The sequence below is a fragment of the Bombina bombina genome, chromosome 6 (genome assembly GCF_027579735.1).
Source record: "Bombina bombina isolate aBomBom1 chromosome 6, aBomBom1.pri, whole genome shotgun sequence".
Lineage (NCBI taxonomy): Eukaryota > Metazoa > Chordata > Amphibia > Anura > Bombinatoridae > Bombina > Bombina bombina.
The window spans coordinates 873,439,380-873,463,497 of record NC_069504.1 but is presented as its reverse complement, the minus strand read 5'-3'; the positions used below and the strand labels follow the sequence as shown (position 1 = coordinate 873,463,497).

Genomic DNA, 24,118 nt, shown 5'->3' with positions numbered 1-24,118 from the left:
GGGACCATCTAGCGGTCTTCTGAGGTGCGGAGCGGTCTTCGGCGGTGGCAGTCTTCCACGACGTGGAGGTCTTCATCATGCGATTGCACACTGAATATTGAATGCAAGGTACCCGTTTTATATTGGGGTACCTTGCATTCCTATTGGCTGAAAATTTCAAATCAGCCAATAGGATGAGAGCTGCTTAAATCCTAAATATATAAAAGGCGTACCTTGCGCACATCGGATGACCGTACTGCTGCTCCGCCTCCGCTATGGTTCTGCTCCCCCTACGCTCAGCCTCCGCTCCGCCAGGATGAAGATAGAAGATGGTTCAAAATCAGCCAATAGGATTTAAGCAGCTCTTATCCTATTGGCTAATTTGTCAGCACCGTTGCTGATCCTGCACAGTGCCGCATAAGCTCCGCGACCCCTGGATGAAGATGGAAGATAGCTCTGCGACACCAGGATGAAGATTGAAGATGGATCTGCCTGGAATAAGACCTTCACCGTCGGACTTCAGGAATGGTGAGTAGCTTTGTCGGGGTTAGTGTTAGTTTTTTTTTTGGGGTATTTTTTATTTATATTTAGATTATAGTTTTTTTTATTTTTTAATGGGCAGCAAAAGAGCAATGCACATACAAATGGGGGCAATGGGTATTTTAGGATTATTTTAGTTTAGTAGGTTAGTCTTTTTATTTTGGGGGTTGTATTGTTATTTTTTTTATCCAAAAAGAGCTGATTTCTTTAGGCAAATGCCCTACAAAAGGTGTTAGATTAGTTTTTTTTATTTTGGGGTGGTTTTTTAGTTTTTATAGGGATATTAGATTAGGTTTAATTTTTTTATGGATAATTTCGTTTATTATTTTTTATAATCTTAGATTTTTTTTATTTTTTGTAATTTTAGCGTTTTTTATTTTTTGTAATGTTAGTTGTTGTTTTTTTTTCGTAGTGTTAGGAATTTTTAATTTTGTAATTTAGATTTTTTATTTTTGGTATCTTACGGTACCAACAGGATACCAAGGGTTAACACCAGATGAACAATGTCCTGCATAGGGAATCAGCAACTCACAACCCAGCCAGTTTTTCCCCTCAAACATGAGACCAGGCTTCACATCAGGTTTAAAACAGAATGATATTTATTAAAGGCTAGATGCCTAGTATTTATACAGGTTTGACCCCAAATGGGGGGGTTGAAAGACTGTTGTACATTACATGGAGGGAACACGCCCTTTTACATGATACAATAGAATACATTACTTTACTTAGGCAGATATCAAGTTAAACATAAGACACAATGGAGTCCTTATCACCAACAGTCTGACTCTGGAGGTGATTAAACAATGGAATTCTTATCACTAACTAAATTATGGCTGGAGCCAGCAACTTGTATTTAGAAAATAAAGTTAACGCTTTCAGTCCTGACCGAAGGGTCCGTCACATAGCTCCCCCCTTGTGGAACACTCCGGCAGACCCGGCTTGACCCTTTGGCAGGTCAACCTGGGGATGACCGGACTAGGAGGTGGTAGGCATGTCATTTTGCCAGGACAATCCATCTGTATTCCCGTTATGAGAGAGAATTCCTGTCCATACAAACAAGGGTTCAACTTCCTCAGTGCCCAGACTAGGGCTAAACAGTCCTTCAAAATCCCATCAGCTTCTTTACGAGTTTTCTGTACCTGCTCTTTATAGGTATCCACAATCCCTTCATACTGACATAGGGTGCCCTTGAGTTGCTGTACCTCACTATGAGCCAGCGTCAGCTTCTCCTCCAGCGTCGCTAAGTTTGTCTTTAATTTTTCATGTTCCACTCTCAAGCTGGTGTTTTCTGCAGTCTGTCGGGGAAGCTTGTCTAGCAGAAATTCCCGTTCTAAACGTGCTTTTTCCTCTGCACTCCTCTTCTCTCCCGCTAGCACTGTTACATGATTATTTAACGTGACCATTTCATCCTCTACGTGGCTCTTCTCCTTCATCAGCGCATTGTAACGGGACTTCCACGTATCAATAGCGGATAGAGATTTACTGAGCTCAGCGTCCTGGGGCTTAGCAGCAGGGGGTCAGTCTCTGCTGCACGGATCTGAGCACGGGTAGGCACAGGGTTAACATCAGCGGGACCCATGGGAGCATAGGCAGAAACAAGGGGGGCCAAGTCATTTCCAAGAAGAACATCAGCAGGTAAGTCCTTCTTGACCCCCACATTCACAGGTCTAGCACCCACTCCCCAATCCAAATGTACCCTGGCAACAGATAGGCGGAACACATCGCCCCCTGCTACCCTCACAGCCACAGTGTCTCCAGTGTGCTGTTTCTCAGACACCAAGTTCTTTTGAAGCAAGGTCATGGTAGCACCAGTATCCCGTAGACCACTGACCTCCTTCCCATTCACTTTAACCAGTCGCCGGTTATTCCGGTGGGCAGCTTGCACAAGGTCTGCCTCATGTAGGATGCCCCAGCATTCTTGCGCCTCTACGTAGCGGGCCGCAGGCTGAGGGTTACGTGTGATTCCGCCGGCAGGTCTTCTCCAGGACTGTGCTTGGTTCGCTGCATTTAGGGGACACTCTGGTCTTTTGTGCCCTAGTTGCTTACATCCAAAGCACCGAATCGGTTGTGAGTAGCCCCGCGAATTGAACCGGGTTCTCTGAGGGTAGTTCGTGGCCGGAGGCCGTGTGGTATAGCAGTGCGCCGGGGTTTGGTAACTGGCAGCTGCTGGGGTGACTGGGGGTCTGTACTCCACTCTAGCAGGGGGCTTAGTGGTAGCAGTGTCCAGTTTGCGGGCATCCGTATACTCATCTGCCAAGCGAGCCGCTTCATGCAGGGTGGAGGGTTTACGGTCCCGAACCCACTCTCGAACTCCTGCGGGTAACTTGTCGAAGCAATGTTCCAACAGGAATAGCTGCAGCACCTCTTCCCCAGATACGGCTTGGCACCCGCTATCCAGTGAGCTGCTGTGCGGTGCACCTTACATGCCCACTCAAGGTGGGAATCTCCAGCTACTTTAACAGTGTCTCTGAACCGCCTCCGGTATGCCTCCGGTGTAACCGCATACCTGGAGAGCAGAGCCTCTTTTACAGTATTATAATCCCTGACTTCCTCATCTGGAATGGCCCGAAAAGCCTCACTGGCCCGGCCGGATAATTTTCCAGATAATATCGTGACCCAGTCCTCTGCGGGTACCTTGTGTAGTGCACATTACCTCTCAAAATCCGCAAGGTACCCATCAATCTCCCCTTCTGTTTCCAGGAAGTTTTTAAAAGCTGCAAAATTTACTTTTCTCTTTTCCACTGGGTTTGCTGCAGCGCCGCTTTGGCGAAATAGGTTGGGGCCATAATATGCCAGTCTTATTTTACCCGTCCGATCAAAGCTTGCTTCTTCAGGGGTTCTGTCTGATATGCTGGGCCCATTGGTTCCTTCTGTCCCTGGTACTCTTTCCATCTTAGTCAGTATTGTAATAATCCCCCTCTTCCTGAGGTAACTGGCTTGTGTAGTTGCTCTTCTGGGCGATAAGGTTCATTCCGTCGCTTGCCACCAATTGTTACGGTACCAACAGGATACCAAGGGTTAACACCAGATGAACAATGTCCTGCATAGGGAATCAGCAACTCACAACCCAGCCAGTTTTTCCCCTCAAACATGAGACCAGGCTTCACATCAGGTTTAAAACAGAATGATATTTATTAAAGGCTAGATGCCTAGTATTTATACAGGTTTGACCCCAAATGGGGGGGGGGTTGAAAGACTGTTGTACATTACATGGAGGGAACACGCCCTTTTACATGATACAATAGAATACATTACTTTACTTAGGCAGATATCAAGTTAAACATAAGACACAATGGAGTCCTTATCACCAACAGTCTGACTCTGGAGGTGATTAAACAATGGAATTCTTATCACTAACTAAATTATGGCTGGAGCCAGCAACTTGTATTTAGAAAATAAAGTTAACGCTTTCAGTCCTGACCGAAGGGTCCGTCACACTTTTATTTTTTGAAATAGTAATGTTAGGTTTATTTATAGCTTAAGCTTAGGTTTTTTTTAGTTCACAGGTAAGTTTTTATTTATTTTAAGGTAGTTATAATTGTAACTTTAATTTAAAGTTAGCGGGTGTTAGGTTTAGGGGTTAATCATTTAATTTAGTTTGTAGTGATGTGGGGGGTTGGCGGTTTAGGGACTAACAGGTTTAGTATTTGCGATGCGGGGGGTGGCGGAGAAGGGGTTAATAGGTTTGTTGTAGTGTTGGCGATGTGGGGGTCAGCGGTTTAGGGTTAATAGGTTTATTTTAGTAGTAGAGATGTGGGGGGTTGGTGGTATAGGGGTTAATAGGTTTATTGTAGTGTTGGAGATATGGGAGGCGGATTAGGGGTTTTTAGGTTTATTTATTATTTGCGATGCGAGGGGGTGGCGGTTTAAGGTTTAATAGGTAGTTTATGGGTGTTAGTGTACTTTGTAACATTTTTGTTATGAGTTTTGTGAAACATTTTTGTTTTGCAAAATCCATAACTGCTGGTCTTTGATAGCGGAATGGATCGTGGCGGTATAAGCTATAACGCTAACGTAATAGCCGGACCGCACAACCTGTAATACGGGTGACCTGAAAATTCCACACTCAAAAGCCATTTTTTGAGTGCGGAATGGATTGTTGCGGTATAGGCTAAAACGCTAGTGGTATAGCCATACCACCACGACTTGTAATACGTGTTAGCTGAATATTCCGCTCACAAATGCCAATTTTTCAGTGGTATAGCCGTACCACAACACTTGTAATCTAGGTCCATATGTCTTAATACATTTTGCATTCTTTATAGCACTTTGCACATTTTTCTTTATAATTTGGGAGTTTTTGCCATTGCTCCAGTCTAATGAGTACTACCCAGAGGGGTTTATCGGGTGCTGAGCTGTATGCATTGACTTCCTATTAATGCTTATTGGCTGATAGGTACGTTCTGCTAATGTTCAATGAGCAATAGTTGGAAGTACCTGTAGGCTGAAAAGAATTAGTAGAAAGTGCACAACTGAAACTGGTATATATAGTTTAAATTTAAATGTAAACTGCTTTAACCTCATATTTTTCAGGGATAAAAAATAATATATATATATATATATATACACACATACAGAGAGAAGTGCACTTACTATATATGAGCACAATGTCCCTTTAAGTGCATATTATGCATTTCAGCCTTTCCTGGGGGATTAAAACAACCACAATTTTAATATCTATTTTATAGCAACGGCGTGCAATATAAATATTGCAACATTTATAGATGAGTTTCCATTGGTGTCCAAGACTAACAGGATTACTTTAGAGACCATCCTGGAGTCATTTCAAGATCATCAAACTACTTTAGAAATCATTTACACATCATCAGACATCATCAGGCTTGTAAAGTCATCAGCTAAGGTAAAAAATTCTGGGTGATGACTTCAGAATGATTAGCAGATGACCTTGCTGATTACTTCTCAATCATGACCAGCCAGTGAATGAATGAGTCAGGCCTGTGGGTATACTTCAGGATGGCTTCTGATGACCAGTTTGGAGTTTTCGATTACTTCTAAATGACTCGGGGAAGATCATCCTTTTTAACTAGGGTGGTGTTTAATTCAAAACTTTTCGGCTGGTGTAAAGAGCAATTGGCTTCTCCATGATTTTTTACCCAGATTAATAGTTCCTCGTTCTATTTATCAACTGCATGGAAATTTTGTAAGGTATTAAGCATAATCCTTTTATCATTTATCATTCAATGATTTTTTGAGGAAAACTAGCATCACTGAGTTTATTGCTTAGCAAGCAACAAGGTGACATATAAAATTGGTTTGCTTTTGCAAGCTTCACCTGCAATCCATTATATATATATATTAATTAACGTCTATGTCAGACTAAAATGTTTAATTAGTATTAATATGTTTTCATTATTTTAGATATATTTTAATAATTCTGAATTGTGAATGATTACGTTAATGTACAATATTTCAGTATTTAAAGGGATAGTAAACACCAAAAATTGTAAGCACTTTCCCACCTGGGTGCTAAGATTTTTTAAGTTTTTTTTTTTTTAGCAAATTTTTGTTTAACTTTGTTTTTTTTCAGACCCCCAAGACTTACAAGACTGTTGGAAAGGTTGGGCGATTACCTTTCCGATGGTGGGTCTTGGGGGTCTGTAGCTGCTTAGATGCCTGAGATACAGGCTTCTAGGCAGCATGCCCCCTGCTCCTATACTTAACATTGTTAAGTATAAATAAAGTTGTGCGGTGACGTCATCACGTTATTGCACGTGAATGTCACTATGCAGGCCCAATCGCCGGGATAGGAGCGGGTGGGAGCCCCCAGATCTCCCTCAAGGTGGGAGAGTGCTAGTGACGGCTCTGAGCCGTTATTAGCACTAGAGTGGGAAACTCTGTGACGGCTCAGAGCCGTCATTAGCACTCAAGGGGTAAAAAAGATAGATAATCCCTTTATTTACCATTCCCCAGTTTTGCATAACCAACACTGTTATATTAATATACTTTTCAACTCTGTAATTACCTTGTATCTAAGCTTCTGCTGACTGCATCCTTATCTCAGATCTTTTGTCAGACTTGCATTTAAGGCAATTAGTGCCGACTCTTAAATAACTCCACGTGCATGAGCACAATGTTACATATATGAAACACATAAATTAACGCCCTCTAGCTGTGAAAAATGGTCAAATGCATTCAGATAAGAGACAGACTTCAAGGGCTAAGAAATTAGCATATGAGCCTACCTATGTTTAGCTTTCAACGAAGAATAACAGAAGAACAAAGCAAATTTGATGATAAAATTAAATTAGGAAGTTGTTTAAAATTACATGCCCTATCTGAATCATAAAAGTTTAATTTAGACTTTACTATCCCTTTAATATATTTATATTCATAGTTAGGTACCTTTTATGTGAAAATATTAGAGTCAACATAATTCTTAATTGTTCTTATGGCTTGATTTTGTGTGTGTGTGTTTTACAGATTTTAAATGTATTTAACAATTTGAAATACCTGTCCAAAAGAACATTTTGACCCTTTATACTTAGGACTCGGAGAGGTTGTAAAAATATTATACCATTAATGGCTGCAAGAAAATCCAAAAGCCTTGAATGAGCTCAATGAAAAGTGTGCAATACTTTTTCATCTACCATATACTTGAATGGGAAAGAAAACAGCTATTGTAGTTTGCTGAGTGCAAAGCAAAAATCTGACAGCTGGATGATGCTAATTTCATCAACAACAAAAAACGTTTACACCACCTATAGAAGTTTAGCCTTTATATTTAGAGTAATCTTTAATAAGATCAGTGGCGTCACTTGGGGGGGTGAAATTCAAAGAAATACAATGTTGAGATGCATATATTATTTTATTAGAGGCTGGCATTTGTGAACATTAGTGGGACTGGGGAAGTTGTAGACACACAATTTTTTTGCCCCTTGAGTAAGTGCTGCAATTTCAACAAATAGTTTTCCCGGCTGCTTTTGCTTGTTTGTACTTTGCTCCTCCCCTGCCCAATTTCACTATGAATGTTGTGGGTGTGCCGTGGGGCTTGCAAAGTTGCAATGCTAGCCTAAACCTGCCTGCCTATCTGTGCTCACTGCTCAGTGACATGCGGCCCAGGGCTGTGCACTGACAGACTTGGAACAGAGTCAGAGAGCAGAATTTTCATAGTTTGCGCGCCTAAACCTTTTCTTCAGTGATTTATTTTAGAGTGCTCTGTTTATCTTTCATTTGATGCTCTGCTGAGCCAGGGAGCAGCTCTAGGCATGAGCTTTATAATTAATGCAGTGCAGTTTACATATTTTGTATGTGTGTGTCTGAGTTTTTGTGTGTCTCAGTGTTTTTGTGTGTGTTTTTGTGTGTGTGTCTGAGTGTGTTTCCGAGTGTTTGTGTGTGCATCTGAGTATGTTTTTAAGTGTGTCTGAGTGTTTGTATGTGTGTTTGCCTTTGTTTTTGTGTGTGTCTGCTTTCTGGGGGGGGGGGACACCATGACTTACCGCACCGGGTGACACCAACCCTAGTGACGCCACTGAATAAGATTACAGGCTGAAATTGTACTGGGCCGTGTTGTGGTTTTTGTACAGTGACACTATATAAAAACTGCGCCAGGGAAGGCTACCCTTATTAAAGTATATGACCCTCTATATATATCAAAAAAGACAAGAGAACAAAAAGTGATAAAAAAAGGGAGAGCTAAATCAGCTATTCCAGGACCTCTGATATCAGAGGTCCTGGAATAGCTGATTTAGCCCTCCCTTTTTTTATCACTTTTTGTACTCGTGTTGTGGTTTTTACTGTAGATTTGATTTAGCATTAAGGTTTAAAATGGGGTTTTATAGTGACATTATACTCTCATTATTTCACTTAATTTTTAAACAAGTCTCTTTTATCACTGTGTGTCTAACCCTTCAAAGAGGCCACTCATCCAGATGCATTGCTGATTGCGAGAAAAATACAAACGTTGATCCAATCAGTATGTATTCTCCTATCACTGACTGTATGCTAGGCTACTGTGCAATGGCATGGAAGTATGTCAGGTGTGCAGCTCTGACTATTCAGCTTTGAAGGGGTTAAGCACTTATGGCAGATGCTATAATCATTGTCACAATAGCACTATGTAAATATGGGATCCGCATAGCAATCGAAATTGCAAGTGAAATATTATAAAAAAAATTGATAAAATCAGTATTAGAAGGCAGTCTCTCCAAGAGGCATTTTACTACACTTTACTGTGGAAGGCGGTGATTTTCTGCCACTGGCGGAATGTAAAAAGCAGTAAGGTCACCATCTGCAGCAAAGGTGTAAATGATATATTTAGATAGTATTGAATGGCAAAACAATATACATACTAAATTTAATATTAATCTGAAACATACCTTGGGTAACATATCATAGATTTTTTCATCCACTTCAATTTTTTTATTTTTTTGAGTCTCATAATATATAATGTCACCAATTTGTGTGTTTGTCTTTGTTACCAGAAGTTCATCTCTGACTTTACAACAATTTTGAAGCTCTGATCTGTAAAGGGAAAGAAAAGTGCTTTGATTACATAAACCACTTGTATTGTACAGTTTTTTTTTATCTAGAAAATATTAAATCATATTTATAGCAATAAAAACAATAGGCAGTGCTCAAACAATATTGTTAAAAAACAGAATGTTCTTTTTATTTTTAAATATATATTTATATATATATATATATATGTAAGATTTTTTTTGGTAAAATATATATCTATACATATATATCTATACTATAATCACATATGTAACGTGTCCGTCGCTGTCGTCCGTTGCACAGTGCACACGCATCCAAAGAAATGTTGGATTCGCGCACAGCCAAAAGAATCCACCTGGATGCAGCGAAGCTGCATCCAGGTGGATTCCGAAAATTGCAGCGGATTCTTTCACCACCGGATTGCAGCGGATTCTTTCACCACCCTGCCATTTTCAGAATCCACCTGGATGCAGCATAGCCAAAAGAAGCATTAAGAAAAAAACACCTAAGCACCTGCACGAAATATTAACAAAAAACCACGCAACCGCCTGCACGAAATAGTAAAAAAACGTAATCACCGACATGAAATAATAAAAAAACCTTACCGCCCACACGGAGTATAACAAAAAAAAAACCTAACCACCTGGACGAAGTATTAGCAAAAAACCCCCCACCTAAGCGCCCGCAAGAAATATTAACAAACTCCTAAACCGCCAACCCCCACATAGCAAAATAATAAAGTAATTAACCCCTAATCCGCAAATTAAACAATGCAAATTACATAATTAAAATATTAACACCTAAACCGCCAACTTCCCACATCTCAATAAACCTAATTAACCTATTAACTCCTAAACCACCAACCCCCCACAACGCAAATAACTAATTTAATTACTAAGCCCCCTAACCTAACACCCCTTATATTAAACCCAATTACATAAAATAGAATGCTAAATTACAATTAAAATAAAAAATCCTAACTTTAATTTAAAAATAAAACCTAAGATTAAATTACAAAAAATAAAAGTTTAAAATTACAGAAAAAAATAAACAAAAATAAAAAAATTAAACCTAATCTAATACCCCTATGAAAATAAAAAAAAACCCCAAAATAAAAACACCCCCTAATCTAAACTACCAATAACCCTTAAAAGGGACTTTTGTAGGGCAATGTCCTAAGTTAAACAGCTCTTTTACATAAAAAATACTAAGTCCCCCCAACAGTAAAACAAACCCACCCACCAACCCCCCCAAAATAAAAAACCTAACACTAAAAAAACTAAGCTACCCATTGCCCCTAAAGGGGCATTTGTATGGGCATTGCCCTTAAAAGGGCAATCTGCTCTTTTGCTGCCCATTATAATGAAAAAGCCCTAATCTAAAAAAACCCCCCACTAACACTAAACTTCCAATAGTCCTTAAAAGGGCCTTTTGTAGGGCATTGCCCTAAGTTAAACAACTCTTTTACCTAAAATTTTTTTACCAGTTATCCCCAACAGTAAAACCCCCACTCAACCAACCCTCCAAAATTAAAAAGCCTAAGTCTAAAAAAACCTAAGCTACCCATTGCCCCTAAAGGGGCATTTGTATGGGCAGGGCAATCAGCTCTTTTGCTGTCTATTAAAATAAAAAAGCCCTAATCTAAAAAAAAAAAAAAAACACCCCAAAAACCCCCGAAATAGGTACTCACAGTTCCTGAAGAACGGCGGTAAAGGTCTTCTTTCTTCATCCGGAGCGAAGGTGGCGTGGAACAGTGGTGCGGAGTGGTCTTCCCCATTGCGCTTATCCAGAGTGGCAGTCCTCAGCGGCGGCAGTCCTCAGTGGTGTTGAGGCACCTCTTCATGCGATCATCCGCCGCACACTGAAGATTGAATGCAAGGTACCCTATTTATATTGAGGTACCTTGCTTTCCTATTGGCTGAAATTTTGAAAACAGCCAATAGGATAAGAGCTACTAAAATCTTAATGGCTTATTTGAACAGTCAATAGAATTTCAGTAGCTCTAATCCTAAAATTTCAGACAATAGGAATGCTAGGTACCCCAATATGAATGCGGTACATTCCATTCAATTTTTAGTGTAAGACGGAGATCATATGAAGAGAAGCCTCCACGCATCTCAGGACCACCGCCGCTGAGGATCACCACTCCGGATCAGCGTATTGAGGAAGACCAATCCGCACCTCTGCTCTGCGCCGCCTTTGATCCGGATAAAAATAGAAGATGATAGAGCTTCCTGGAAGAAGACCTTCACCGCCAGACTTCAGGAACTGTGAGTACCTATTTCGGGTTTAGACTTGTTTTTTCTTTTTTTGGGGGGGGGTTTGTTTAGGGCTTTTTATTTTTTAATGGGCACTAAAGAGCTGATTGACCTTTTAGGGGCAATGCCCATACAAATGCCCCTTTATGGGCAATGGGTAGCTAAGTTTTTTTAGACTTATTTTTTTTATTTTGGGGGATTGGTTGGGTGGGGGGTTTTAGTGTTAGGGGGTAATTGGTAATTTTTTTCGGTAAAAGAGTTGTTTAACTATTAAGGGCTATTGTTAGTTTAGTATTAGATTATGGGGTGTTTTTATTTTGGGAGTATTTTTTATTTTTATAGGGGTATTCGTTTAGGTTTCAATTTTTTATTTTGGATATCTTTGTGGGGTTTTTTCTATAAATTTACATTTTTCGATTTTTGTAATATTAACTTTGGGTTTTGTATTTTTTTAAAATAGACTGCTCTTTGGGCAGGCTTATCGCTATATATATATATATATATATATATATATATATATATATATATATATGTGTGTGTGAATATATTTAGGCATACGTATATACAGGTAAATATATAGTTATATCTATTTAAAAATACAAAGAACATTTTCCCCAATGTGAAGAAAACTGGAATGTAACATATGTAGGTTTGTTGAGTTTTAAAATTGGGAAGTGGCTATAAAAAAATAGCAAAAGCATTGAAAATGCCCATTTCCACCATCAGAGCAATAATTAAGAAGTTCTAGTCAACTGGAAATGTTATGAACCAACCTGGATATTGTTTCAACGCACTGTGAAGAAGATAGCTCAAATGGCTGGCCAAAATATCTCCAAGGATCACAGCTGGAGAACTGCAAAAGTTAGTTGTGTCTTGGTGTCAGAAAGTCTCCAAAACTACAATCTGACGTCACTTACATCACTAAAAGTTGTTTGAAAGGGTTTCAAGAAAAAAGCCTCTACTCTCATCCAAAACCAAACTCAAGCATCTTCAGCTTGCCAGACGCTACTGGAACTGTGGAAACAGGCTACAAAGTGTGTGTATATATATATATACTATTTAAAACGTAGCTGTACATTGCACGATATCCAGGAGATTCACTCACTTATTCACACGGATAAAAGAACTGCACTTTATAAACTGCTCTCATACTCTGGCATTTGTCAACATTCATTCCGGAGATCATCTTCATTTGTATCAATATTGATGATGCAAACTACATTTGTATCAATATTGATGATGCAAACTATGTATTGATACATTCTATATACCAAATTAGGAATCATACATGGACACTTATGTTACGGAACGACAACCTTATTATTATTTTTTTCAGCACATTATTCTTATTTGTATAAATAGAGTGAAATTCAGTTTGTATAAATAGAGTAAATTCAATTGTACTCAATATACTCTTTTCACACCAGCAATTATTAGACACAGCTCTTAGATAAGTATTTATAACATAGATCAGCATTGTCTTTTTATCTAAGTGTTTATAATTTTTAGACTACGTAATATAGTTGTGGCCACAACTCACTCAGCATTTTTATTAATTTGTATCGTTTATTGATTAAATATATATTTAATGTTTTAACCAGCATAGTGTGGTTTATTATACATATTATCTATCATAACCCATTGGGGTTCATTTATGTGATACATGGTAACTTATACCCCATTATATATTTTTGAGTATTGAATTAGCTAATTACCCTCAGCTCCTATAAGCGCCTTTCATTTATTCCAAGATTTTGTTCCCTCTAATTGACTAAGTAGAGAGATCTTAGACTACATTTGAAAGGCTATAGATATATATATATATGTATATACACACACACATACAGTGCCCTCCACTAATAATGGCACCCTCTGAAAATATGAGCAAAGAAGGCTGTGGAAAATTGTACTGTTTAACCTTTTGATCTTTTGTTAAAAAAATACACAAAAATACTCTGCTCTCATGTATATCACACAATTGCAAACACAACACAGGTTTATCCACAAAATATAAATAAATCTTTGTTAAATATATGCGTGGCACAATAATTGGCACTCCTATGAATTAATAAGAAAAAATATATATTTAAACTATATTCCCATTGATATTTAAAAAATTTTAGTACACTTGGGTGACTATAAATTGTTCAACTTCGACTTCCTATTTTACAGGGGTATAAATATGAGGTAACACATAGGCCAGATTCCCTTAGTCATTCATTAAAATGGGTAAGACTAAGGAATATAGCTGTGATGTGCGGCAAAGGGTTGTTGAGTTTTAAAATTGGGAAGTGGCTATAAGAAAATAGCAAAAGCATTGAAAATGCCCATTTCCACCATCAGAGCAATAATTAAGAAGTTCTAGTCAACTGGAAATGTTATGAACCAACCTGGATATTGTTTCAACGCACTGTGAAGAAGATAGCTCAAATGGCCAAAATATCTCCAAGGATCACAGCTGGAGAACTTGCCAGACGCTACTGGAACTTCAAATGGGATTAGGTTCTATGGTCAGATGAAACCAAAATAGAGCTTTTTGGCATTAGACATCAGAGGTGGGATTAGCTCAAGAGATAGCCATATGGAAAAGTACCTCATGCCCACAGTTAAATATGGTGGTGGCTCTTTAATGTTTTGGGGCTGTTTTACTGCCAGAGGACCTGGACATTTTGTTTGGATACATGGCATCATAGACTCCATACAGTAATGTATATATAATATATTCAGTCAAGCCTAGACTACAAGTGGAGCACAAAAAAAAATCAACCAGTATTAAGTGCTAATACCACTTTTGTAAAATATATACCATTTACAGATTCTGGGCCCCATCAACCTATGCCACATATATGGCAAAATAGCATCTCAGGCCAGATATGTGGCAGGTGGAGAGATAAAAAAAGAAAATCTCCTTGTGATATTTCTTCCCTACCACAGAAGATATGTTTCACACACAAGGAAGTTACTATAAGTGTATAGGGAATGTCTGGGACCTGGGCTCAAATGTATTGGGAATGTTCCAGCTTTAACCCCTTAATGACCATAGCACTTTTCCATTTTCTGTCCGTTTGGAACCAAGGCTATTTTTACATTTTTGCAGTGTTTGTGTTTAGCTGTAATTTTCCTCTTACTCATTTACTGTACCCACACATATTATATATTGTTTTTTGCGCCATTAAATGGACTTTCAAAAGATACCATTATTTTCATCATATCTTATAATTTACTATAAAAATATTATAAAATATGAGGAAAAATTGGAAAAAAACACACTTTTTCTAACTTTGACCCCCAAAATCTGTTACACATCTACAACCACCAAAAAACACCCATGCTAAATAGTTTCTAAATTTTGTCCTGAGTTTAGAAATACCCAATGTTTACATGTTCTTTGCTTTTTTTGCAAGTTATAGGGCCATAAATACAAGTAGCAATTTGCTATTTCCAAACCACTTTTTTTTTAAAATTAGCACTAGTTACATTGGAACACTAATATCTTTCAGGAATCCCTGAATATCCATTGACATGTAAATATTTTTTTTTAGAAGACATCCCAAAGTATTGATCTAGGCCCATTTTGGTATATTTCATGCCACCATTTCACCACCAAATGCGATCAAATAAAAAAAATTGTTCACTTTTTCACAAATTTTTTCACAAACTTTAGGTTTCTCACTGAAATTATTTACAAACAACTTATGCAATTATAGCATAAATGGTTGTAAATGCTTCTCTGGGATCCCCTTTGTTCATAAATGGCAGACATATATGGCTTTGGCTTTGCTTTTTGGTAATTAGAAGGCTGCTAAATGCCACTGCGCACCACACGTGTATTATGCCTAGCAGTGAAGGGGTTAATTAGGGAGCATGTAGGGAGCTTCTAGGGTTAATTTTAGCTTTAGTGTAGTGTAGTAGACAGCCCCAAGTATTGATCTAGGCCCATTTTGGTATATTTCATGCCACCATTTCTCCGCCAAATGCCATCAAATTAAAAAAAACCCCAACATTTTTCACAATTTTAGGTTTCTCACTGAAATTATTTACAAACAGCTTGTGCAATTATGGCACACATGGTTGTAAATGCTTCTCTGGGATCCCCTTTGTTCAGAAATAGCAGACATATATGACTTTGGCGTTGCTTTTTGCTAATTAGAAGGCCGCTAAATGCTGCTGCGCATCACACGTGTATTATGGCTAGCAGTGAAGGGGTTAATTAGGTAGTTTGTAGGGAGCTTGCAGGGTTAATTTTAGCTTTAGTGTAGAGATCAGCCTCCCACCTGACACATCCCACCCCCTGTCTGCCAGTACCCAGTTTGCAAAAAAAAAAGTTTTTTTTTTATTTTTTTTTGCGTTTTTTCTGTAGTGTAGCTTCCCCCCCCCCCACAGACCAACCCCCACCCCCTGTCTGATGTATATTTTTATACATATATCCCCCACTATTTCAACCTTTCACAACTATTTTTCTGTAGTGTAGCGGTTCCCACCCGCTCCCTCCCCGTGCACGCGCCCGCCCCAGCCCTCCCGTGCAAGTGCGCGCGTCCGTGCGCGCCCCCGGCCATCCCCGCCCATGATCCCGCCCCCCTTTAGATCACCAGGGCCATCCATGGCCGCCACCCGCCTCCCATACCGGCTCCCACCCACCGATCTCTGGTGCAGAGAGGGCCACAGAGTGTCTTTCTCTGCACCGGATGGCTAAAAAAGGTTATTGCAGGATGCCTCGATATCGAGGCATCACTGCAATAACCGGAAAGCAGCTGGAAGCGAGCAGGATCGCTTCCAGCTGCTTTCCAGACCGAGGACGTGCAGGGTACATCCTTGGTCGTTAACTGACTTTTTTTTGAGGACGTACCCTGCACGTCCTCGGTCGTTAAGGGGTTAATTCACCAACCCACATACAAGTTGGACCATTCAGTATAAGGAAGGAAAATTGTTTTCAACCCTGTGTCTCTTTTCCCTGTGTTAAAACTATAAAAGTAAATGTATTTTTTTCACACTCAGTTGTAGAAGATGCAACCAAAGTAAGGTTAGCCTTTTGAAGCTAAAAAAAATCTCAGAGGCCATTTGGGAATCATGGTATCATACATTTTGGTAATACTTTAATGTACTCAATATTATAGTAACATCGTTTTCATCCTAATAATTGTGCTGCTTCTACCAATTACAAATCGCAAAAGTGTACTGTACATTTCCTTATCCATTTAGTTCAGCCACATTCTTTCCTTTCTAAGCCCTTTTAACAAGCTACCCACAAGACAAGGCGCTCCATCATGGGTTATACAGTTAAACAAAGGGGCAGGCAGGGGTGTCACTGTCAAAGGGCTTCAGAATCAGAGTTCAACTTCAGACTCTCATATGCGGATGCGTGACGGGTATTACAATTACTACTATATTCTTTTTTTGTCACAAAACTCCTCCCTTACCTGCAATACATAAAAACAGACACAATGATTTAGAATAGAAAGAATATAGTATTAATCATACCCAGGCCGTCACACATCCGCATATGAGATGGATGGATCACACTCAACTGTATAGGGGCGGACTGAGACCAATCAGGGCCCCCAGGCAGAAGTGTGGCAGGGCCCTCCACCTCCTCTTTGCTCCCCCTACCTACCTCCTCTGCCCCTCCTCTACCTTATTGCCACCTCCTAAACTAAAAATATATATAACAAATGAATTTTTGTAGAAAATCTACGTGAACATGAGACAATAGCACTGATTAATATCCAAGTGGGGTGTAAAAGGGAGACAAAGATTTTTGTATTTCAAATAGCTGGCTGTGCTAAGCCATAAAGAGCATTTATACCTAACTATGTTTAGACTTAGGAAACAGAAACAAGTCTGCTTTACCTGTAGGTTCAGCGTATTTGTTTGGGCTGAACCTTGTATGCTCTTTATGGCTTAGCACAACCAGCTATTTTAAATACAAAAGTATTTGTCTCTCTTTTACACCCCACTGGGATATTAATCAGTGCTATTGTCTCCTGTTTACATAGCTTTTCTACAAAAATACATTTGTTATTCATATTTTCATTGTAGGTGGGGGTTTCTAAAGGAAAATGCAGATATTTCAGTTAACAAAATTAAGTTAAATCAGTTATTTTCAAACAACTAAATACACTTTCAGGTAAAGCATAGTACAATGTCCCTTTAAAGTGGACTAGAAGGCAGACCTGCTATGTTCTTGATTAATCTGCATATTGTTTAGGACTCAAATTCCCAATGTATGTGCTTTGTTTTCTTAAACAATATTATGTGTGTCTAGGTGTGTGTGTTTGTGTTTGTACGACCATGTGTGTTAGTGTGTACTGATCTGTGTGTGTTACTAACAACCACGAAAAGGTGTAAAATACTGATCTGTGTGTTTTACTGACAGCCAAAAGTAAAATTCTGTGTCCAGAGGTTTATGGGGCTTGTAGAGTGTTACGGATATCCCCTTCAACCCCCCTCATGATGTTTTACTTTATAAAGTAATATGAGTTAGTCTACATCAGGTTATTGCTACCACTGAAGGCTGAAATTTTTTTTCATTGCTATTATTCTTACAATTTATCTAAATAATATTTGGGAACAAAAACCATCTTGTCTTAGAGCACTAATGATACATTTGGTCAATTCCTGAAGGCTTCCTCATTTATTTCTTTTTTATTTTAATCTGTTAATCAGAATGCATATTTCATCTGTGTTTATTTGTTTTCTCTAAGAACATTGCAAAGGACCATGGTTCTAATACTCTGCAGTCTTGTCTGCTTTCTATCTAGATCACACCTGCTGTGAAGTGTACAGTAGGTTTAGAATCCTGACAGTTGCTTAATGATTTTTATTTCTAAAATATTTTTCCCCATAACACTGCATACTAAAGCGCACACACCTGCACCCCCTCCCCCCGTGGCACCCGCACAGCCTCTCCCTTATTGCGCAACATGGATCACTCAGGAAGGGGTATGAACATTTTTGCAATTGAAGGCATCCGAAAATAGACACTTAGTTTTTTAATAAAAATCATTAAAACGATTCTTCTTTCCAATTAACAGGTGAGGCACTGCCTCACCTGCCTCTTATGAGGGCACGTCACCAGAGGAAAATGTAATTAAAGAGTATGAGCAAGGGCCACTGTGTAATGACATTTCCACCGAGAGTGGTCCCACAAATAAGCCTTGCAGAATGTCCAGTGGACTCCCTTAATTTTTAGAGGTTGCACCATAGTCCATTCATTTTCTCTAACCCACTCCAACTCAAGTCCCTGGAGCCTTTCCAAAACCCTGGTTCCAGCAGGTCTGACGGCAAACAATTCCAATGCCTGTTCTGGACAACTACCTTCTAGTTTGGTGTTCTGGTGAAATCTTGTCCCTGCGATAGTGCTCCCATTCTGAAAGCCATAGGCTTGCTGCATAGCGCAACTGGAACAATCTTCTGCCACCTAAGTTGAGCCAGACTGATCATGGAGCACCACATATAAGCGCTGATAAAAGTGGGGTCTAGAAATATACACACAAATATTCACGTTCTGTATGTGGGACCCCATGTTCTTCATCTCTGTGTCACTGATGAAACCATTCACTTCCTGCAAACATGTAAGTCCCATTTCCTGCACTGGGTTGAGAGGGTTTCCCACGGGGCCTATCAGGGGACATATAGGATCGCTCTCTTTAAACAGAAGGCATAAGTAGATATGGGTGTCTTGACACTGAGCTATGTGTCCCATACTAACTATTGCTGCAGGCTCGGATACGTTCTTCTTTTCTGCTGTATGCTCAATCAGGGACTTCAGATGCTCAAATCTGTTTATCATGTTATTCTCAAAATCTTTAAATAGGGCTTGCATGTACATGTAGAGTTCCTCCATATTGACTGCTATGTTATGTCTGCTATGCAGAGACACTTGATTTACTCTGATTACCCGGTTTCCCGGGGGGGTGCTAAGATCTCTCTCTTCAGTTGCAAAAGTGTTGCCATTCAAATTAATGCTTTTTTGTGTTGCTAGTGATTCTCTTTTGATGTAGGAGATATCAAGTACTGGTGCACTTAGTTTAACTATAGATGTCTGTAAAAGAGAAAAAATGTGCAACTCTGACTCACATAGATTTATTATTAAAACATGCAGCAATCACAAAAAACAAATGCACTTATATAGCTGGCCAGCTTGTTGTACTTGATTACCTTTATTGGACTCTGATTTCAACCAACTTTTTATTTTGCCTTTGCCCTTTCTCTTTTTTTCAGCCTAAGATCAGTTTTCTCTGGCTTTCAGACTGCTCATTATTATAGTTGTGTATCACAATAAATAAAAAATATATATCTATAAACAGTTTAAATATGAATGGAAACATGTTTACAATAAACGTATTTGCAAAATATTGCTCCCTAGAAAAGTTTTTACACATTTTGTGATAAACTTTTCAATGCACATTAGTCCCCTTAGCAGATACAGGTATGACTTGTGCACTTATGTGTACCCAAATCTTTTAAAAACTCACATGTCACTTTAATAAACCATTTACTACTATTTCTGACATGTTGGCTCATTCCCTTGTCAGTAACCTTCAATACTTGGCATATTTGACCTGGGTAGGACCACATTAATCACAGGTTTATTTTTACTCTGTTCAATATTGTTATTTTTTGACTGATTAGAATTATCTCACAGTGAACATACATTGGATTATTGATCTAATAATATTTGGTGACACACCTTTTTGAGCACTATTTCATTCTCAATATATTTAGATTAAGATTGTGATACACAAACCTTACAACATTTCCAGGATACTCTCTGAAATGCAGTGGCCTAGGCTGAATGAGGAAGACTTTTGTATGGAGTCATATGTTGATGGGGAGAGCCATGACAGACAAAAGGTAGTGGTGGGTGTTCCCTTGGTGGTTTGATGGAGGTCCCTAGTTTCTCTTTGGAAATTGGGACTTTTATAGGAAAGGAGAAGCTGTAGGAGGGACAATGCGGCAGCAGGCAAGCAGGGGTTAAACACATTGTTATATGTAAGCAATTGGGCAAGAATAAAATGCTCTAACACATTAAAGCATTTTTCTTTTTGCACTTTTAAGTCCCTTTAAAAAAGCTGTAAATAAAGCCAATAAATAGACATCAAAACAGCTCAAAATAGAAGTTCAAGAGGTCAAAGCTCTAAAATTTACCAAAAAACCCTCCCCAAAAAACAAAAAAATACTGTAAAAATGGTGGTTGGTGGTTGTACAGTATGTGGTGGTTATTATTCCATAATGAGTGCATTTAAAAAGCTTATCATAAGTGGTTATTTCCATTTTTTTTCTTCTTATTTACCTCTTTCTTGCCATTGCCCTTTATCCAGTCTCTTTCATTCTTTTAAACTGGTGAAATATTTTTCTGTGTGTATACTTTGCTTGACAATGTATTTTTTTTCTCTTTTGCCTACTTTGCATAATTTATAAAAGATTTTGAATTATTATTAACTTTTACATACAATTTAACTTTAATATTGACATCTCTTTTATATGCTAAAATTAAAAAGGTAAAAAAATATAGATAATAAAATGAACCATTTCAGTGAACATCTTCCAGCTAAAGGTATCTTCTAAATGTTATATTCCTGCGAAATAAACTACATATGGATTGTTTTGGTAATTCACAGAAAATGTAATGTGGAGAATATTCAAATTTAGTGAGTTTTCTCAGTACTGAGAATTAAAAGTGCACACTGCAGTCTTCACAAGCCTATCACTGCTATAGATGGTTCATATGGTTACCTTCCTCAGCTTCTAGTAACACATATATTAATCTTTTACATTAAACTGTTGCTCATAGCTTAGTTATAGCTGTGATTTACCAACTGGTTGTAAGAAGCCTGGCACCCAGTAAGGACTAGATTATGAATGGAGCGGTATTTATTGCTCCCACTCGTGCGTTAACTCCCCAAGACAAAGGCTTTTTTTTCACGCATCGAGTAGCACGCGTATTACAAGTTGGAAGTTAAATGTTTTTGCAGCAGTGCTAACCTGATGTGGGCAAAAAGTTGAAGTTTAAATACTTCAACTACGTTAACATATTCCCCCATAGACTTCAATGGAGCGTGAAAAGTAGAAAAAAACACCCATACTTGCGGGCAAACCCGATCGCGTTTTCTAAAGTTCGCTTACCCTACATGAAATATTAATATTTCACTTTACAATGTTCTTCACATAGCAATATATGTTCTATTTATTCATAAAGGCACAAGTCAGGAGATGGATACAAAAAATATCAAATGCTTTATCAATGTATAGAAGCATGTGAAGTCTATTATTAAGAAGTGGAAGGTATTTGGTACAACACAGACCCTCTCTGGATCAGGACATCGCTCCAAACTGGATAAAAGAGCCAGGAGGAAACTGGTCAGAGAGGCTACCAAGAGGCCCACAGAACCTCTAAAGCAGTTGCAGCAATTTATGACATCGGGGCTGATTTACCAATGTTTGGCGGACATGATACGCTGTCGGCATTTAATATCACACAAGCAGTTCTGGTGAACTGCTTGTGCAATGCCGCCCCCTGCAGATTGGCCGCTAGCAGGGGGTATCAATCAACCTGATCGTATGGGATCAGGTGGATTGATGTCCGCAGCCTCAAAGGCAGGGGACCAGTTAAGGAGCATTCGGCCCTTAATAATTCGGAGCTAAAGAGTGGTCATTGTGTGCATGTGACAACAATATCACAAATTCTTCACATATGTGGCTTGTATGGGAGGGTTGCAAGAAAACGCCACATGGAAAAAGGTGTTATGGCCAGATGAGACTAAAATTTAATTATTTTGCCTCAACACCAAATGATATGTCTGGAGGAAATTTAATACAGCTCACCATCCAAATAACACCATACCTACAGTAAAGCATGGAGGTGGAAATATCCTGTTATGGGGGTGTTTCTCTGCAGCAGGCACTGGAACACTTGTCAGGATAAAAGGAATAATGGATGGGGCAAAATACTGTCAAATTCTTGATGAAAATCTGCTGCCTTCTGCCAGGAAGTTGCTAATGGGAAGAAGGTTTACCTTCCAACATAAAAATGACCCAAAGCACACAGCAAAAATGACCACACAGTGGTTGAAGGAGAAAAAGGTGAATGTCCTTGCATGGCCTAGTCAGAGCCCAGACTTAAACCCCGTAGAATATCTGCGGCATGACTTTTGCATGTGGCAAATGGTCACCATCAAATGTAACAGAACTGGAGCAGTTCTGCAAAGAAGAGTGGGCAAATATTGCACAGTCTAGATGTACAAAAGTAGTAGAGACATATCCCAACAGACTAAAGACTGTAATTAAAGCAAAAGGTTGTTCAACAAAATACTGACACAAAGGGGGATAAATATCAAGCCGTCAACTGTGTTGCATTCGCCGGCATCAATACGCTCGCCTAACATCATGGCCGCGTATCTCAATACACTCTCCTTAGTTATGAAAACAGCCGGCAAAAAGACACGCACTAAGTACGGGGCAATGAGCATCGGACTTTTGTTAACTAGCAATCATCGATCTCGTGACTATTCGGCTTTTTCCAAACTTTATTTTTACCCTGTCACTAAACGCTGCCACTATACTAAAATGTTTTACCTCTATCCTGCCGCAACCTAAATAAGTTATTATATATCCCTACTTCAACAACAAAATCGACTCCATCAGAACTGAAATCAGCTCTCAACATACTACCGGTCTCCCACCCCCTCAAAAGCTCACAATCATCCAAAACCTACATAGCCATAAATTTAGCTCTTTTGCCCCTGTTACAGAGGATGAAGTTTCTGCCTTTATACTTTCCTCTCACCTCACTACCTGTCCCCTTGACCCCATCCCCTCAAAACTACTCCCCTCCCTCTCTTCTACCCTTACCCCTATACTCACACACATCTTCAACCTCTCCCTCAGCACTGGTATAGCTCCCACATCTCTTAAACATGCATTAGTCACACCTACCCTCAAAAAACCTTCTCTCGATCCAACCTCCCCATCCAACTACCACCCTATTTCCCTACTACCTCTTGCCTCAAAGCTTCTTGAAAAGCTAGTATATGCACATCTATCCAATTTCCTTACATTAAACTCCCTCCTTGACCCACTGCAATCTGGATTTCGCTCCCTTCACTCAACAGAGACAGCAATAGTTAAGGTTACCAACGACCTACTTACAGCAAAATCAAAAGGCCACTTCTCTCTACTTATCCTCCTTTATCTGTCAGCAGCCTTTGATACTGTTGACCACCCTCTTTTGCTCTATACCCTCCAATCCTTCGGCATCTGTGACACAGCTCTCTCTTGGTTCTCTTCCTATCTGTCTAACCGTACCTTTAGTGTAGCCTTCTCTGGGGTAACCTCTGCCCCGTTACCTCTTTCTGTTGGGGTACCACAAGGCTCTGTCCTCGGTCCCCTTCTCTTCTCAATCTACACGTCCTCACTAGGTTCCTTAATAAAGTCCCATGGGTTTCGTTATCATTTGCATGCCGACAATACCAAAATCTACCTCTCTGCACCAGAATTATCTCCTTCCTTGCTAACCCGTGTCACTAACTGCCTCTCTCATATCTCATCTTGGAGGTCCTCTCACTACCTCAAGTTAAATCTCTCCAAAACTGATCTCCTTATTTTCCCCCTTTCTTCAAAAATCTCCACCCCCCCATGTCTCTATAACTGTTGACAACTCCATCATTACCCCAACCTCACATGCCCGATGTCTTGGGGTCACACTTGACTCAGATCTTTCTTTCACTCTTCACATTCCGTCCTTGGCTAAAGCCTGCCGCTTCCACCTTAAAAACATCGCTAAAATTAGACATTTCCTTACACAAGACACAACAAAGATTTTAATCCACTCTCTAATTCCTTTCCCGCCTCGACTACTGCAACTCTATCCTCTCTGGTCTCCCTAG

General features: G+C 39.3%; 1 protein-coding gene across 1 annotated transcript in view; it reads right to left on the bottom strand.

Annotated features, from left to right (window-relative positions):
• The window catches only part of LOC128664755 (alpha-2,8-sialyltransferase 8E-like), a 61,535-nt gene extending 42,911 nt beyond the window's left edge, over positions 1 to 18,624 (bottom strand). The window contains exons 1-2 of the mRNA XM_053719563.1: positions 18,461 to 18,624; positions 8,856 to 9,000 (exon numbers count right to left, since the gene is read on the bottom strand). Of these exons, the coding sequence (XP_053575538.1) occupies positions 8,856 to 9,000; positions 18,461 to 18,624 (309 nt within the window). The remainder of the gene's footprint in view (positions 1 to 8,855; positions 9,001 to 18,460) is intronic.
• Between the last annotated feature and the right edge of the window lie 5,494 nt (positions 18,625 to 24,118).